General features: G+C 43.3%; 1 protein-coding gene across 6 annotated transcripts in view; it reads left to right on the forward strand.

The window, feature by feature from the left end:
* The window catches only part of SFMBT2 (Scm like with four mbt domains 2), a 224681-nt gene that overhangs the window by 113860 nt on the left and 94833 nt on the right, over window positions 1-15988 (forward strand). For all 6 annotated transcript variants that reach the window (XM_057544328.1, XM_007167433.2, XM_057544331.1 and 3 more), the window contains one exon: window positions 7182-7279. In XM_057544328.1, coding sequence (XP_057400311.1) covers window positions 7182-7279 — 98 coding nt within the window. The remainder of the gene's footprint in view (window positions 1-7181; window positions 7280-15988) is intronic.

Here is a 15988-nt window from a genome sequence, read left to right on the forward strand (position 1 = left end):
GTTCTGTGTGTCATGTGTTTGCATCTGAGTTGAATTTGACAGGCATATAGACATAGAACATGGTATTTTATTAGTATTATTGTTGTCAACGTTTTGAGAAGCAGCCAGGAAATCCATTTATACCCTGAGTAATGTGGGGATATGATTACAAACGAAGGGCCTGTCAGTTTTGTGAGAAGAGATCTAAGCTCACATTTGCCTTGGGATTCATAACCTAGCAGGAGAAATTTACTCTGTGCAGAAAGTTGGGTGTATAAGTCTTAGCTCAGTATCTAATTGCTTTATAAATTTTAAGAAAAACATATATTTGCCAGTGTAAAAATTTATAGCAAAGCAAAGATTACTACTGGCTCTTAGGTTCTGTGCAGTGTACCCTTCCTGTGACATCGTGGACTCATACTCAGCAGCCAGAATGGAAAGTGTCCCTGCAGAAACTAAGGAAATATTTCCATAGGAGAGTTCTCTCTCTTCCTTTAGACAATTTGACGTCTTTATAAGACAAGAATAAATTGTGTTTACTCATCTTAGTAATTTTCTGGACATGAGTTGTCCATTTCACTGAAGCGTTAAAGACTTTGGAAAAGGCATTCATCATCAAGAAGTTATTTTCCCAACATTTAAATTGTCGGCAGCCAAACTTAGTTTGGGGTCCTGTAGGTTTAAAATGGATCTTGGTCAAACCAAACACATCAGGAGACTTTTTATTTCAAGCAATAAGTCCTGATGGCAATGGCAATAAAAAAAAAATTATCTGCAGGAAAGGCTATGGATGGGAAGAAGAAATTAAAAGGTGAAAGGACACCCCAAATGTGACTATTAGTTCTTCAGATGCAGTAGTTACAAGATGAACACTGAATTCTCCTACCTGATTCAGCAGAACAACACCCGGGAAGGCAATTAGTCACCCAGGTTTTACACACGGGAACAGAACCCAATCCTTTGTGTAAATTAACTTCAGGACCCAATGTGACTTGTTAAACTTAGATGATAGGGCTCTTTCCTTGAATGAAGTCTAGGTGGGAGTAAAATTTCACACTTGCGTAGAAAATACTAGGCTGCTTTTCTTATTCCCAAACACGCTTAAGTAAATGAAAAGTGTTCATCATTGACTGGTGGTAAGTAGAGCTGGAAGGGTTGGGGAGGAGAGCAGGTAAGAGAGACTTGGGGTATAGAGTCGTCCCTCGGTATCCACGGGGGATTGGTCCCAGGACCCCGAGGATACCAAAATCCAGGGATGCTCAAGTCCTTTGTATAAAATAGCACAGTACAGTTGGCCTTCTGCATTCGAGGGTTGGAGGTGTTCTGCACCTGTGGTTTCCCCTTCCCGGGTTCCGCGTTTGCGGGCTCCTCCATCTGTGGTTTCTTCCGTCCACGGGTTCCACCCACTGCAGGTGGAATATTCAGGACCTGTGGGCCGGGAGGGCTGACTGGACTTTGAGAGTGAGGCCATGCCAGGTCAGCCTACTCTCGATGCCCTCTTTGCTGTGCTGACACCAACACCTTTGCTAAAAGTAATCATAGCTCCTCCTTTTCTTTCCTTATTCTTTCTACTTCTTGAAGGACACAGTATTTCTCAACTGTTTGATGTGAACAGAGGTATAGAAATAGGTGACAGAAAGTAGCTGGCTAGTCAGTCTTCAAACACTGGAGGAGAAGGTGCTGGCTTTTATGCTGTCCGCCAGCGAGAAGCCTGCATCCCATCTTTGGATGGACTCAGAGGACATGGGGTGGGGAAATGGGAGGTTAGAAAGAGGGGCGAAGCCACCCTGCCCCACTCGACCCCCCATCAGGAGTGCAGTGCTGCCGGGGTAGGTGGAGTCCAGCTTCAGTGAAGACCAGGTGAGGGAATGGAAGAGGGTAAAATGCTAATAATCATGGGAGGGGCAGTGGCTTCCCGCGGTCCTTAGTGATTCAGATGTTATCAGGACAGGACTGGGAATCCACGGGTGCCTTTTCTTCAGTGCTGAATGGAAGGCAAATCATGATTAGACAGACCTGGAGCTGCTTTTCCAGCTGTGTACCCCTAATGCCTCACCTCATTTATTTATTTTCCTGCCCTGTGGCCTTCTCTGTGTTCCTCGAGCTTTCTATGAATGTCCCCTCTTTTGGAATGCTGCTTTACCACACCCCCACTTCATTCAGACTTTGGTTGAGAGGATTTCACTCACCACTGAAGCTGAAAGTGCGGGACCCATTCTCTGCTGTGTCCCCTGACACCCTGCCCAGCACATAATAGGTGCTCAGTAAATATGTGTTGAGTGAGTTGACTGAATAAAAACTCGGGTGTGTCTAGACAGAAGGAAGGAACCAGCCAAGTCCACCTTCCAGGAGCCAAATAATTGATGGAGATTTGGAAGCCAATTTGGAGGGGAGAGCCCGGGTGGAGGCACCGCCACACAAGGAGGACTGTACTGTCCTCTTTCCCCTGAAGTGTTAGGGGGGCTTCTGAGCAAGTAGAGATGTGATCTCTTGTGTAGCACCCAGGACAGCTCCAGGATATAAGATGCACGGGAATGTGGTCTGTGGGGTTCAGGATGAGAATTTCTTCCTTTAAAAGGGTCCACTTGTGAATAGAGCTTGAGAAACCCAACAGAGTGGAAGGAACATGGGCTTGGAGTCAGGGTTCAAGTCAGCCTCTCTCTCCACTTTTGTCACTGGCTACAGAGCTTCTGGGCAAGTTACTCTACTTTGAACCTCAGTTTTTACATCTGTAAAATGGGGATAATCATACGTTTGCTGTGCTGCTAAGTATTACTCAGGTGATTGGTATTTTCTAAATATTCAATCTGTGATCAGAGTTTTAAGATTATATTTGATCTTCTAAGAAATTTAAGTAGGTCATTGAGGTCAGGGGTCATTTAGAGGCCCCACCCGCTTTCATATTTTTGGATGTTTAGAAAGCAGGATAGAATCTGACATAGTTTTGCAGAAACTAAAGAGATGAAACTTTTTGAAGTTTAAGAAAAATCCTTACCTCTATATTCTTTTGTATATTTTTTCCCTTCACAATCTTTATGTCAACCATTTTCCCCCCTTTTCTTTCTATTTTAGGTAGTTCCTGGAGCCAGAAGTTTCTAAGTCTAATTCAGATGCTTCTTACTTGAACTATTTCTTATTCAAAAAGAGTTGTTGTTGTTTGTTTTAGCTTGGGCTACCTTAATGAAATACCATTGATTGGGGGAGGGGGCTTGAACAACACAAATCCATGGTTCTGGAGGATGGAAGTCCAAGATTAGGGCATCAGCATGGTTGAGTACTGGTGAGGGCTCTCTTCCTGATTTGTAGATGGCCAACTTCTTGCCGGGTCCTCAGCTGGCCTCTTCTTTTTTTTTTTTTTAAATCTTTCGACCATGTTGCACGGCATGTGGGATCTTATTCCCTGATCAGGGATTGAACCCATGCGCCCTGCATTGGAAGCGTGGAGCCTTAACCACTAGACCACCAGGGAAGTCCCCCGGCCTCCTCTTTATGTGTGCATGGAGATGTATATACCTATATCTGTATCTGTATCTGTATCTCTATCTATGGGGTATTTTTTTTTTTTTAATAATACCATTTTTTTTAAAATTTTTATTTATTCATTTATTTATTTATTCATTCATTTATGGCTGTGTTGGGTCTTCGTTTCTGTGCGAGGGCTTTCTCTAGTTGTGGCAAGTGGGGGCCACTCTTCATCACGGTGCGCGGGCCTCTCACTGTAGCGGCCTCTCTTGTTGCAGAGCACAGGCTCCAGACGCGCAGGCTCAGTAATTGTGGCTCACGGGCGTAGTTGCTCCGCAGCATGTGGGATCCTCCCAGACCAGGGCTCGAACCCGTGTCCCCTGCATTAGCAGGCAGATTCTCAACCACTGCGCCACCAGGGAAGCCCTCTATGGGGTATTGAGAGAGAGCAAGCATGCACTTGAAAGAGAGCTCTTTGGTGTCTCCTTTTACCAGGCACTAATCCCATCATGGGGGCCCCACCCTCATGACCCCATCTAAACCTAATTACCTCCCAAAGTACCATGGCATTGAGAGATTAGGGCTTCAACATACTAATTTTGGGAGGACACAAGCATTCAGTCCATAGCACTTCCCAGTGTCTATTAAGAAGCGTAGATGAGCCTTTCCTTACTGGTCAGAGCTTGGTGGAGAAGGAAGGAGAGGAGGGTGTAAGGTGCATGAATAAAGGGGATCGCCCCTCCAGGGCTTCCATCACCCGAGGCTGTGAGATGATGACTTTGTTCACTCCTCTTCCTGCCACACTCTCTGTGAGATGGCCTGCCAACATGCACAGAGGGGGACACCTCATTTTCACTCAGGCTTCTAGTTAAAGATGAATCAGGACAGGTTTTAATTGCTTATTACTTCCCACCAACAGAAACTGACATGCTACACTCTATTAAATTACCTGCAACACGATCACTTTAAGAACCTGTTTTATGTTCTTTTAATGGTGCTATTTATTGTCCATAAACTTGCCGGCGTAACCAAGCGCCTCTCTGTCTAATGAAACACAGGCATGGACTGTTGTCCTCTGCTTATTGTAACTAGGAGGTGTTTAGCTTCTGCAGGTGGTTGAGCGTACTGATAAAACTGCAGTTGATTTTCACCTTTTAAGACAAGGAGCATGCCCTGCCGTGGGGTTAAATTCCATATTAGGATTCAACATCCGCAGCACGAAGACAAAGAATCTTAAGATTGTAGGACAGAGATAAAAGTCCCGTGAGACTTCCTGGGTGTCTTCACCCACTCAGGCTGCTGTAACACAACACCACAGACTGGGTGGCTTGTAAACAGGAGACGTTGACTTCTCACAGTTCTGGAGGCTGGATGTCCAAGATCAAGGCAACAGCAGATTCAGTGTCCGTTGAGGACCCACTTCCTGGTTCATAGACGGCGTCTTCTCACTGTGTCCTCACCTGGAGGAAGGGGCGAGGAGCTCTCTGGGGTCTCTTTTATAAGCACTCTAATCTCATCATAGGGGCTCCGTCCTCATGACTTCATCACCTCTCAAAGGCCCCACCTCTTAATGCCATCACCTTAGATGTTTCAACATATGAATTTTGGGGGAGCGGGGGGCACATTCAGATCAAAGCACCAGGCTTCTTAGGCTACTGGCCTTCGGTTTGGTGGAACAGACGTGGCATCGGGTGGATGCAGCCTTCTAGGATGAGGTGGCTGGTCCAGTCCTGCTCTGCCAGTGTGTGTGTGTGTCCAGCTGTCAGGAGAGGCTGTGAGCATCCCTCGGGGGCTGCCTGTCTCCTCGCTCAGTTCTGAGTTTGGACCTGACCATGTTGGGTTTTCATGGCTCTGGCCTTGAGTAATTTTTAAGCCATTCTTCTTTTACCCTCTTCTCTGCCTCAGGGGCTCCCCTTCCCACCCAGAGACCTCAGTTATAGATTGTGAGAGCTCGGGCACCAACACTTTCTCTTCCCTTTTTCTATCCCCTGTATGTCTGCAGACCCTTCCTTTGACCTTGTCTTTGGAGGTCACCATCCTTTTCCATGACTTGGTTCTCCTTTTACTACCATGTTGAGCTTGAACTCCCCATCGACCTGCTTCCAGAACCCTGGAAGAGTGGATTTGTTTCGGTTCTACTGAGGAAGTCCAGGGTATTGTTTATTGTTTCCCTCCTGACCCCGTCTTGAACTGCTGCCCTTGGTGTCCTCTGGGCTTTGCCTCCTAGAATCCTGAATTGCCTTCTCTTTTCACTGAGACTTTGATGCAGTGCCCCTGAGCTGGACCACTGGTATATTCCAGGGAATCTGCCTCACCGTCTCTGGACGATTTGTAGGGCTCCGTGAATTGGTCCTTCTTCCTCCTTTGTGGGACTCTGTGATAGGCGGTTTCTCCCTCAGGACCCCGCCCCCCCACCTGTGGAGGTTGGAGGGGCCATTCATTCATTCTCTGTAGAGGTGTTTGTTGGGGGGACCTCACTATGTTCCCCCAAACATGTATACCAAGAAGAATTACAGGCTATTTTTTCTCTGATAGAGAAACGCCAAATTGGGGAAAAAAATTCTGCAGTGGTGTAAAAGCATAAATAAAAGGCTAGAAAGAATTATAGACACTATACACAAGTAGAGCCTATCTTGTCATTAATTATCCTTTATGTGACTTGGTGTGTCTGACAACGAGGGACGGTGGGCAGTGCATTGATAACTTGGCTCCTTCTGACAGCATCTCTCACCTAACCATAATTGTGATAGTCTGAAAAGACTAAGTAAACTGCTGAAACACAGGTGCTTCAAGCTCAAGGTGAGTTCAGAAGCTATGATCATCAAAATATATGGCCGCCTGCTAAAAAGCAGACATGCAAGAAATTAAAAATATAGCCCCAAAGGCTTAATGTTGCCTTTTAACTGTGCTTAAATTCATATTCATATCCTAGCTGTCTGTCTGAAGTAGCCTGGGTTGATATAGGGAAGGTATAAACATATCTACTCCAAGTGAGTGCTTCTGCAAATCCTATTTTGATAAGGTCTTAAATCTGTTGAGATCAGATCATAAAATTCCCCTGCAGTTTCGGCAATTGGTAAAAACAGTGCTCAACGATTTTGTTCTTTTAATTTTGTATTCAGACAGTGTAACCTCCTTTCGTAAATCCCTTCCCCCCACCGCCTGGGGGAAAACATGGGCAACATGTGATGTGTTAGCAACATCTCAAGTGTAAATATTAGACTTGGTTGGTAAATTTTAATTTACCTTTTCATAATTTCCTGACTTAAACGCGGACTACTTTTAGCATATGAGAGCTTAGAGATTTAGTGAAAAACAGGCTGTAATAACTGAAAACGCCAGACAAAAGTCTTTTCTAGTTTGGAAATGTATCAGATAATAAGTTCTTCATCCATGGATATTACTTCCCAGGTGATGTATGGAATTCGGGGCAGTGGACGGATGAAGTGTGGTTAATGTGATTTATACTATTAAATTATGCCCAGAATGCATGCCTGTATTCCCTGCAGAAGAGCTCTATTAAGTTTATTCTTCATTTCTGATCGCAGAATCCCAAATTGCTATTTAATTTCAGGAAATCTCTTTAGCAGGTGGCCTTTTATGGCGGGCAGGGTATGAATTCTTACGGTTGCTGCGCCTGCCAAGTTATTATGAAATCCTGAGAAGATAAAATCCGAGAAAGAACCACCCAGTAGAACATTTCAGCCCTTAAACTCTTATGTGATTTGCTGTTGATACAGAAATCTATCCTTTGAAGATGGACTCAGAGTGGAAATGTGCTCTGGAGAAATCCCTTGTTGATGCTGCTAACTTTCCTCTTCCGATGGAAGTGTTTAAGGTAAGACGTAGATTCATAGCAGTTTTTCTCCTCTTTTCGAGAATAAACTGTGTAAAAAAGTTGCCCACATCAAATCATTTCCCGCTATTTAAAAAGCTACCTTCTTGGCCGGTGTTCATTTAAAATGTTTGAAATGTTATCTGTTTCATTTTGCTCTGTTTTGTAATCCTCCCAAATACCCATATTCCAAGATAATGCTTAAAATCTTTTATCAAGTAATTAATAAGGATATTATAAGGTAATTTGAATCTTATTAAATTTTTTTTCAGGTTTACATTTTTTCCCCTCCATCTTGTATTATTATGGAAATCTCATTTTCACCCTCTCACTGCTTACCAAAGAAACAAAAGAAAATGGAACAAGTCTAATTTTGGTATTTGCTCGGTAAAAATGATAGAAAACGATGCTTCTCTTGATGGCTTGAGAAACTCATATGAGTATCTGTTGGGTAGTAGGCCTTCCTCTAATAGACAATGAAAGAAATGTACCGTGACTGAAATAGATCACCTAGTTCTTAACACTCTTAAAATTATGCTTAAAATTTATATGATGTGTAGAATATTAAGTTCTGGGCAGGAGTGATCCCTTCAGCAAGAGGGACCCATAAAATGGTCTCTTCCTATTTGGAGCTCGAGTAGGTGGGAAACAGCTCTACATGGACCGTTTCCTGGGAGACTTGTGGATGGGCCTGTGGTGGGCTGACGTAAACCTGCTTTTCAGTTCCGAGCGGGCACATTTCTGCAGGGCCGTAGAAGTTTCATGTGGAAAATGAAATTAAAATGGTGTCTAGGTATCGCCTGCAGCAAGAGTGTGAGGCTCGGGCTGGGGCGCTGGCTTCCTGGATTTTATTTACGAGGAAGTCCTAGCTCAGAACCTTAACCTAGCAGGGTGAATCGCCGATACTCTTGTTCAGCACTTTTCTCATTGGCAACATTGGACTTAAGACCTCTTCTGAAAATAATTATTAAATTATTATTAGCAGTAATAATCACACTGATCATGCAACATTATCTTGGGCTTTTTTTTTTTTTTTTTTTTTTGCTCACTGACCAGATAACTTCTTTTTCCTTCTCCTTTCCTGCAAAAAATAAAATTAAATTAAAATTAAAATTAAGAAAAAGAGCATTTACTCTTCCATGAATTGGTTCCACTGCCTCTTCGGAAGCCAGCCCACCACCCTTGTCACTCGTTTGACCTCTACAGCTGGTGTCCACTGTCTTTTCCCAGTGGCCTTGGTGACATTAAAAAAACACTTTTATTGAAGTAGAGTTGAGTTAGTCTCAGGTGTGCAGCAAAGTGATTCAGTCATACATATATATGTGTGTGTGTGTGTATATATGTATTCTTTTTCAGATTCTTTTCCATTATAGGTTATTACAAGATACTGAGTATAGTTCTCTGTGCTATACAGTAGGGCCTTGTTGTTGTTTATCTATTATATATATAGTAGTGTGTATCTGTCAATCCCAAACTCCTAATTTATCCCTCCCCCACTTTCCCCTTTGGTAACCGTAAGTTTATTTTTGATGCCTGAGTCTATTTCTGTTTTGTAAATAAATTTCGTTTGTATCACTTTTTTAGATTCCACATATAAGTGATATCATACGATATTTGTCTTTGTCTGACTTACTTCACTTAGTATGATAATCTCTAGGCCCATCCATGTTGCTGCAAATGGCATTTCATTCTTTTTTATGGCTGAGTAGTGTTGTGTGTGTGTATACACCACACCTTCTCTATCCATTCATCTCTTGATGGACGGTTAGGTTGCTTCCCTTAGTGATATTTTAAATGTATAAATCTGATCATGTTCCTTGCCCTTGAGAAAATAAATTTTACTTCAAAATAGAGTATCTTTATTTTGGAATATATTATACACATACATTTGAAATATACACGTGAGGAGTTGACAGAGTGATATAGTGGAAATACAAATCCCCCCTGCCCCCCGTCTAGACACGGGAAGTTGCGGGTCCATTAGCATCCCTCCACCTGACCTTTCCCCATCCTCTTTCCTGGCTCTGGGTAACCAGCTCCCTAACTTTGGTGTTGACCATTTCCTTGCCTCTCCTTGTAGTATTACTACCTATGTATGTTTTCCTTAATATTACACAACTTACTTTTGACAACACGAGAAACAAGACCAGCCCTGATTGTTTCAGGAGAGGGTGTTTTCCTGCTCTCCAGAGTGGAGGATGGCTGGACAGTGCCTCGGTCCTAAGCTGGCCTCACTTTCCCACAGAGTTTGCAGGGGAGTTGAGTAGGCACAGTCCTGAGCTAATCTTAGGGAATTAGTTGGGTCATCAGCCGAACTGTAGCTTGAACTCCAGGTACCGGACCTCCCTTAGAAATGAGGACGGGTCTGGCTCTGGTTCTCAGAACAGGGCCAGCACAGCATTTCTGTGCAGTGGCTTGAATGTTCTCTTCTGCTCCAGGCGGCGGGACCTCGAGGGGGCCCTGGGACCTTGTTCAGAGTGTGGTCAGGAGAAGCCAGGTGCCGTTAACAATCTAGGTCTGGCTTACTTTGGCATTTTGTCCTCAGCTTACAAAGATGATAAAACGAAGCAAGACATCTTAGTGCTGGCAGCCTGCTCTCCTCTCACCTCGAGTGACTGAAAGAATCCTGATTTTGTCCTCACGCTTCCCTGATAGTTTGGGTGTAGAATTCTAGGTCAGCTGTCACTTTCCTCAAGAATTTGGAGGTATTGCTCCATTTTTACTTTTCTCCTCGGGCATCTTATATTCTCCTTTTCTCCACTGTTGTGAAATTTCACGATGATAGGCCTTTGCAGATGTCTGTTTCCATCCAGGACGCAGGGTACCCCGGGTGTCTGCAACTCTGCCATTAATTTTGGGGATGCTTCTTCTAAAATGACGTCTTCCACCTCTCTTTCCTCTGTTGTCTTCTTCATCTGTGACCAGGTGGTAGTCCTGGGCTGGCTGTGTAATTTTTTCTTCTTCTTTTCATTTAAGGTTTTCATTTTCTCCTCCGTTTTTGCTCTACTGTCAGAGGTTTTCTGCACTCATTTGTGCTGTTGTGTTTTTTTTTTTTTTTTTTTTTTATGTATGTATGTATGTATGTATGTATGGCTGTGTTGGGTCTTCGTTTCTGTGCGAGGGCTTTCTCTAGTTGTGGCAAGCGGGGGCCACTCTTCATCGCGGTGCGCGGGCCTCTCACTATCGCGGCCTCTCGTTGCCGAGCACAGGCTCCAGACGCGCAGGCTCAGTAATTGTGGCTCACGGGCCGAGTTGCTCCGCGGCATGTGGGATCTTCCCAGACCAGGGCTCGAACCCGTGTGCCCTGCATTGGCAGGCAGACTCTCAACCACTGCGCCACCAGGGAAGCCCTGTTGTGTTTTTATGAGCACTTGTCTGGCGCTTTTTCTCTGAATGCTGCTCTGTTTATGGCCTCCTTGCAGCCTGGAAGCATGACTTTATCTTGTTGGAAGTATTGATTTTTTAAAGTTTTCTTTTCCCAGAGTAGTTTGTTTCCTCCATGTTGCTTTTGGTTTCTAACTTTCTTGCTAGAGGCTTTCCTCAGGTATCTGAGAATCCTTGACTGTGCGCTCTTTGAGTAAGAGGGAGATTCGAAAGCTGAGGGCAGGACTGGGTCATGTAGGGGGACCTTCTTTGTATGGAGGCTACTTCTTTGTATGATGGTTTTTCCTCTTTAGCTGATTTCCAAGGAGGAGAATTTCAACTTCCCACCTGGGGTTCAAGGTCGAGCTGCCCACATTCTAGGAGCTGAGTGGCAAGAAGAGAGCCTGGGGTTTCTGTGCTGAGTTTGTATTTTCCTGCATCCACAGACCAGGGACCACCTGCTTCATCCTCTTCAGAGGAAACTGGAGGACCACTGGTCTGTAGAGTCAGGGAGGGGAGGATACCTGGGGTCCAACTGCTTCCTAGACAGCTCCCCACGCGTCTTATTCTATCACCTCCCACGCACCCCCAGTTTCAGACATACCTGCTGTTACCGGTTTCTGAGCCTCCTGAAGGTCCTGCCCTGTTCATTAGGCTGGGTCTCAGCTTTTCTGCAGGAGGCTTGGGACTTGGCTCTGTTGAATATGTTAAATTAGTTGCTTCTTGTTCATCTGCATTTTAGCTTCTATTCTTTAGTTTCTGTTCAAGTGGCTTTGCGTCTTTAAAATTCTTTACTGTAATTTTGGTTAGAGTTTAGGAAGAGGTGAAATTAATGTGTGTTTTTAGTCAGCTGTCTTCATGTGGGACTCCCCTTTTTAAAGTCTTGTAGCTTGGACTGTAGGGTAAAGCTCCCATATCTTTCATTCAATGAAACATTACTCCTTGGCTATAGTCATACTCAGTAAATATTTCTCAAATATACGATGAATTATTGAATGGACAAATGGCATTTAACTCACTGATTTGAAATGCTTTGAGTTAATGTAGTTACAGATTAATTGGATATGCACTTATTATTTAGAACTATGAATACTAAGACTAAAAATATATAAACATTAATAATCCTCATATATTTTAAACTAATAATTAAGTAACTCAGTAAATGTTTATTGAGCAGTTACTCTCTATATAATTCTCTTGACCCGATTCCAGGGTTTCATAATTGTTTATATTTTCCTCTAAAATACAGTTGCCTCATTCCCTCACTTTAATGTTTTTCTGTTAGAAATCAGACTACTATTTTTATGGAGTACTTGAGAATTCTCCCTGTCCTCAATATTTTGTTTTTAATTAATGGTTGCTTTTTAAAAAATATTTTATTTTATATTGGAGTTTAGTTGGTTAACAATGTTGTTAGTTTCAGGTGTCCAGCAAAGTGATTCAGTTATCCACACACATGTATGTATTCTTTCTCAAATTCTTTTCCCTTTTAGATTATTACAGAATATTGAACAGAGTTCCCTGTGCTATACAGTAGTTGCTTTTAAGAGTAGATACTGAATATTTTCTACTTTTCACAGGGCCTACAGGATGTATGGAGTGGGCAATTAATAAATAAAAATTGGCTGAATTGAAAATTCTGTGTTCTTAGAGCTTGTGAGATGCTTTTATGAATGTTTTCTTTTATTTCAATTTGATGGAAAAGAAAGGGGCAATTTTCTGAACCAGACTTTGTATGGGGGGAATAATTATACACTTAACTTTGAAATCCTGAGAACAACCACTATTAGTTTCCTAAGGCCGTTGTCATAACATACCACAAACTGGATAGCTGCAAACAAGGGAAATTCATTCTGTCATGGTTTTGGAGGCTAGAGGTAAACGTCGAGGTGTGAGCAGGGCCGCACTCTCTCTGAAGGCTTTGAGGGAGACACTGTCCCTTGAGTCTGTTCTCACTTCTGGGGGTTGCCCGCAGTCCTTACTATTTCTTGGGTGTGACAGCAGACCTCCAATCTCTGCCTCCGTCTCCACATGGCCTCTCTACGTGTCTGTACCAATTTCCCCCTTAGGGACACCGGTCGTTCGATTTGGGCCTGTGCTAAGGCAGCGTGACCGCAGCTTAACTTGAGCGCATCTGCAGAGTCCCTGTTTCCAAATCAGGTCACGTTCGCAGGTTCTGAGTGGATATGCCTTTTTTTTAGGGGTTGCTTTTCCACCCAGTACAACCGCGTTTCATGGATGTACAGTAATTTAAGAAAGCACATAGTAGTATTCTCTACTGAGTAATTCCACTTAAATGGAGGTAATTAAGTTCAGAGGCATTGCATGGGGACATGGGATAAGGTTCAAGCTCTCTTAGCAGTTGCTTCATTTTAATAAAAATGAGAGAAGACTTACTGCCCTTGATTTGAGAGAACACTTTAAGTGACTTTTGGTTGCCATATTTTACTGAGAATTCTGACTTCCCTATTTGGAAAATGCAGGTAAATTTTAAAACATATATTTAGAAGAAAAATAAGTAATTAATGAAATGAGTACCAAAAAAAAGGGAAGGGATTTAAAAATATTTTTTGTTATTGAAACATAAATAATGAAATTTTTTTTTCTTGAAAACCAGTCCCATTATTTAGAGACCCAATAGATTTGCTGAGAATAATCCATGTATCAATACTAATTTATTTGAGAAAAATATTTAGTATATATTCCTGCACTGCAAATCAGCAAGGTCTCTCACTAGCTTTCTTTTTTACTTATTATATTACCTTTGCAAGCCATCACATGATTAACTTACGACACATCCCACTGTCAAATAAAGTGAAATGCCCCAATTTCAATAAAAGCTTTTTACTTTTGTCCTCCCGAAGGACTACTAGGGTGGGTTTCTCTCAGAGTTTGTTTCTGTCATGAAAAATGAAGTTAATACAGGGCTAATCCAGTTTTTTGGCCAGGGTTTTTTATACTGCTTCAGTTCTAATTCACTAAGTATTTACTACAATATAAGGAGTGGATTTGAGGTAATTTAGTTAAGTTTTAAAAATAGGGCCAAGGGAGACTAGACAATAAGAGTATAGGGCTTCCCTGGTGGCGCAGCGGTTGAGAGTCTGCCTGCCAATGCAGGGGACACGGGTTCGAGCCCTGGTCTGGGATGATCCCACATGCCACGGAGCAGCTGGGCCCGTGAGCCACAACTACTGAGCCTGCGCGTCTGGAGCCTGTGCTCCGCAACAAGAGAGGCCGCGATAGTGAGAGGCCCGCGCACCGCGATGAAGAGTGGCCCCCGCTTGCCGCAACTAGAGAAAGCTCTCACACAGAAACGAAGACCCAACACAGCCAAAAATAAATAAATCAATTAATTAATTTTAAAAAAAAGCAAGGTTTTTTTAAAAAAAAATGAGTCTAACTATAATGAATGTAGTATTTCATGTGCGAGGCGCTCATAAGCCTTTTATAATTACTGCTACTTTTCATTTTCTGCTGTTCTTGTAAATTGTAATCTTCATTTGTGACCCCTCTTGTTTGCAAATGTTAAGGTATAGAAGTTTCACTGACAACTCCTATATATATCAAAAAGACCTGCAAATAAGAAACAGCAGTTCCTAATTTGCCAGGTAATTGAAATACAGTACTTTCCCCTTAGAGGAATACAGATGTTCAGCCCAGGGAAAGCGGGGGCTTTTCAGTGCACCTCATTTGTGACTACACCTTGTAATTTCAAGGAAAGAACAGTATTTGAAATGTCACTAAAATCGTTCTTCATTTTTACCCCTTAAAAAAGTGAAATTGTTTGAATTTTTTTTTTCATTCTTTCTGTTAACAAAATATTTAAAACCTTTGGTGTTTGAAATACCAAAGAAGCTATTTAGAGATTTGCAGAAGAGCCGAAGGAACTCTAAATAAAGCATTGAGCTGGGGCCATAAACCTTGCATGCCTTGTATGTCGGGGTTCCTAGATCTGCCGCCAGGTTTGGTAATTCACCAGGACTCAAGGTTGTTACAATCACGGTTACAGTTTATTATAGTGAAAGACAGATGGCAAAATCAGCAAAGGGAAAAGTCTCATGGGGTGAATTCTGGAAACCCACACATAACGCTTCCAAGAGTGCTCTCCCAGAGAAGTTGCCCAAGGCAACTTCTTAATTCCTCCCATAGCGTGTTGGGCCAACGTGTGCTAAGGATGCTCATGAGAGACTCACTGCCCAGGGCTGTCATGGGGGGCCGGCTGTGTGGGTACCCATCTTCCAGACTCCCAGAGGGAAACTGGGGTGGGGGGGTCAGTATAAACCCTATGGTTGGTACAAACCATGTAGGCACCGTAGACCACTCTTACATTTAGGGAAGATTTCATGTCATTGTCGGGTTCAGTTTATCCGCTGTGTCCCCATAGGCCAGCCAAGACCTGATCCTGGAAGCAGGCCTTTCTCAGGACTGCAGTCTCAGGCCTGCTACATGTGTTGGTTCTTCTCTTCACACCTCCGTTCCGTCCCTTCACACAGTCTGTTGGCTCTACTTTGAAATTCCATCCGGAGTTCAATCACCCTTCACTTTGTCCATCACCACTACCCTAGTCTAGGCTATCATCCTCCCTGGACTCTTGCATTCATTTCAGAATTTATTTCTGGGCTTGTTATTCTCTGCCCCTCTACAGTTTGTTCTTCCAGGAGCATCCAGACAGATTCTTTTAAAACAAAATTCAGATCGTGTCACTCCATTGCTTATGTGGCTTCTGATCTGACTCAGGCGTGATGTGTCCTCTGAGCCGCTTTGCTGCTCGAGGTTCTCATACACTCTGCTCCACCCGCCGGCTTCCTGCTCTCCATCCAACACACTAAGTCCCCAGGCCTTCGCAGTGATGCTCTGCCTAGAAAGTGGTCCCTCTGGCCAATGCCTCAAGGTTTCTTCCCTCTCTTTCTTCAAGTCTCTGCTTAAAATTAAAAAAAGCACCCTCACCTCCATCTCCCCACAGCCTGCTCGGCGTTGATCCTCCCACATCGTCTGCATCAGTTTGCTTTCTCTGCGTCTGGTCTGTTTCTTCTTCCTGGAATGTACCCTCCGTGAAAGGAGATTGTTTATTTTCATGACTGCGCCACCCCAGTGCCTTGAACAGTGCAGCCCATCTTAAGCACTCAATACCCATTCTTGAGTAGGTTAGTGAAGGACTAAGTACAGATCTCAACTTAGAAGGTTAAAGGCTCAGGAGAGGTCATCAGTACAGCTTGAATGAAGTAAGTTCCCGCGAGCGGTTCCAAATAACAGGGGTGACTTTGTACAGAGAGGAAGCAAAGGGCTTGGTGGCTCCTGTTTGGTGGGTTCAGTACCAAACTGGTACTTTCATGATCAGCTGAAAATACC

The sequence above is a fragment of the Balaenoptera acutorostrata genome, chromosome 3 (assembly GCF_949987535.1).
Source record: "Balaenoptera acutorostrata chromosome 3, mBalAcu1.1, whole genome shotgun sequence".
Lineage (NCBI taxonomy): Eukaryota > Metazoa > Chordata > Mammalia > Artiodactyla > Balaenopteridae > Balaenoptera > Balaenoptera acutorostrata.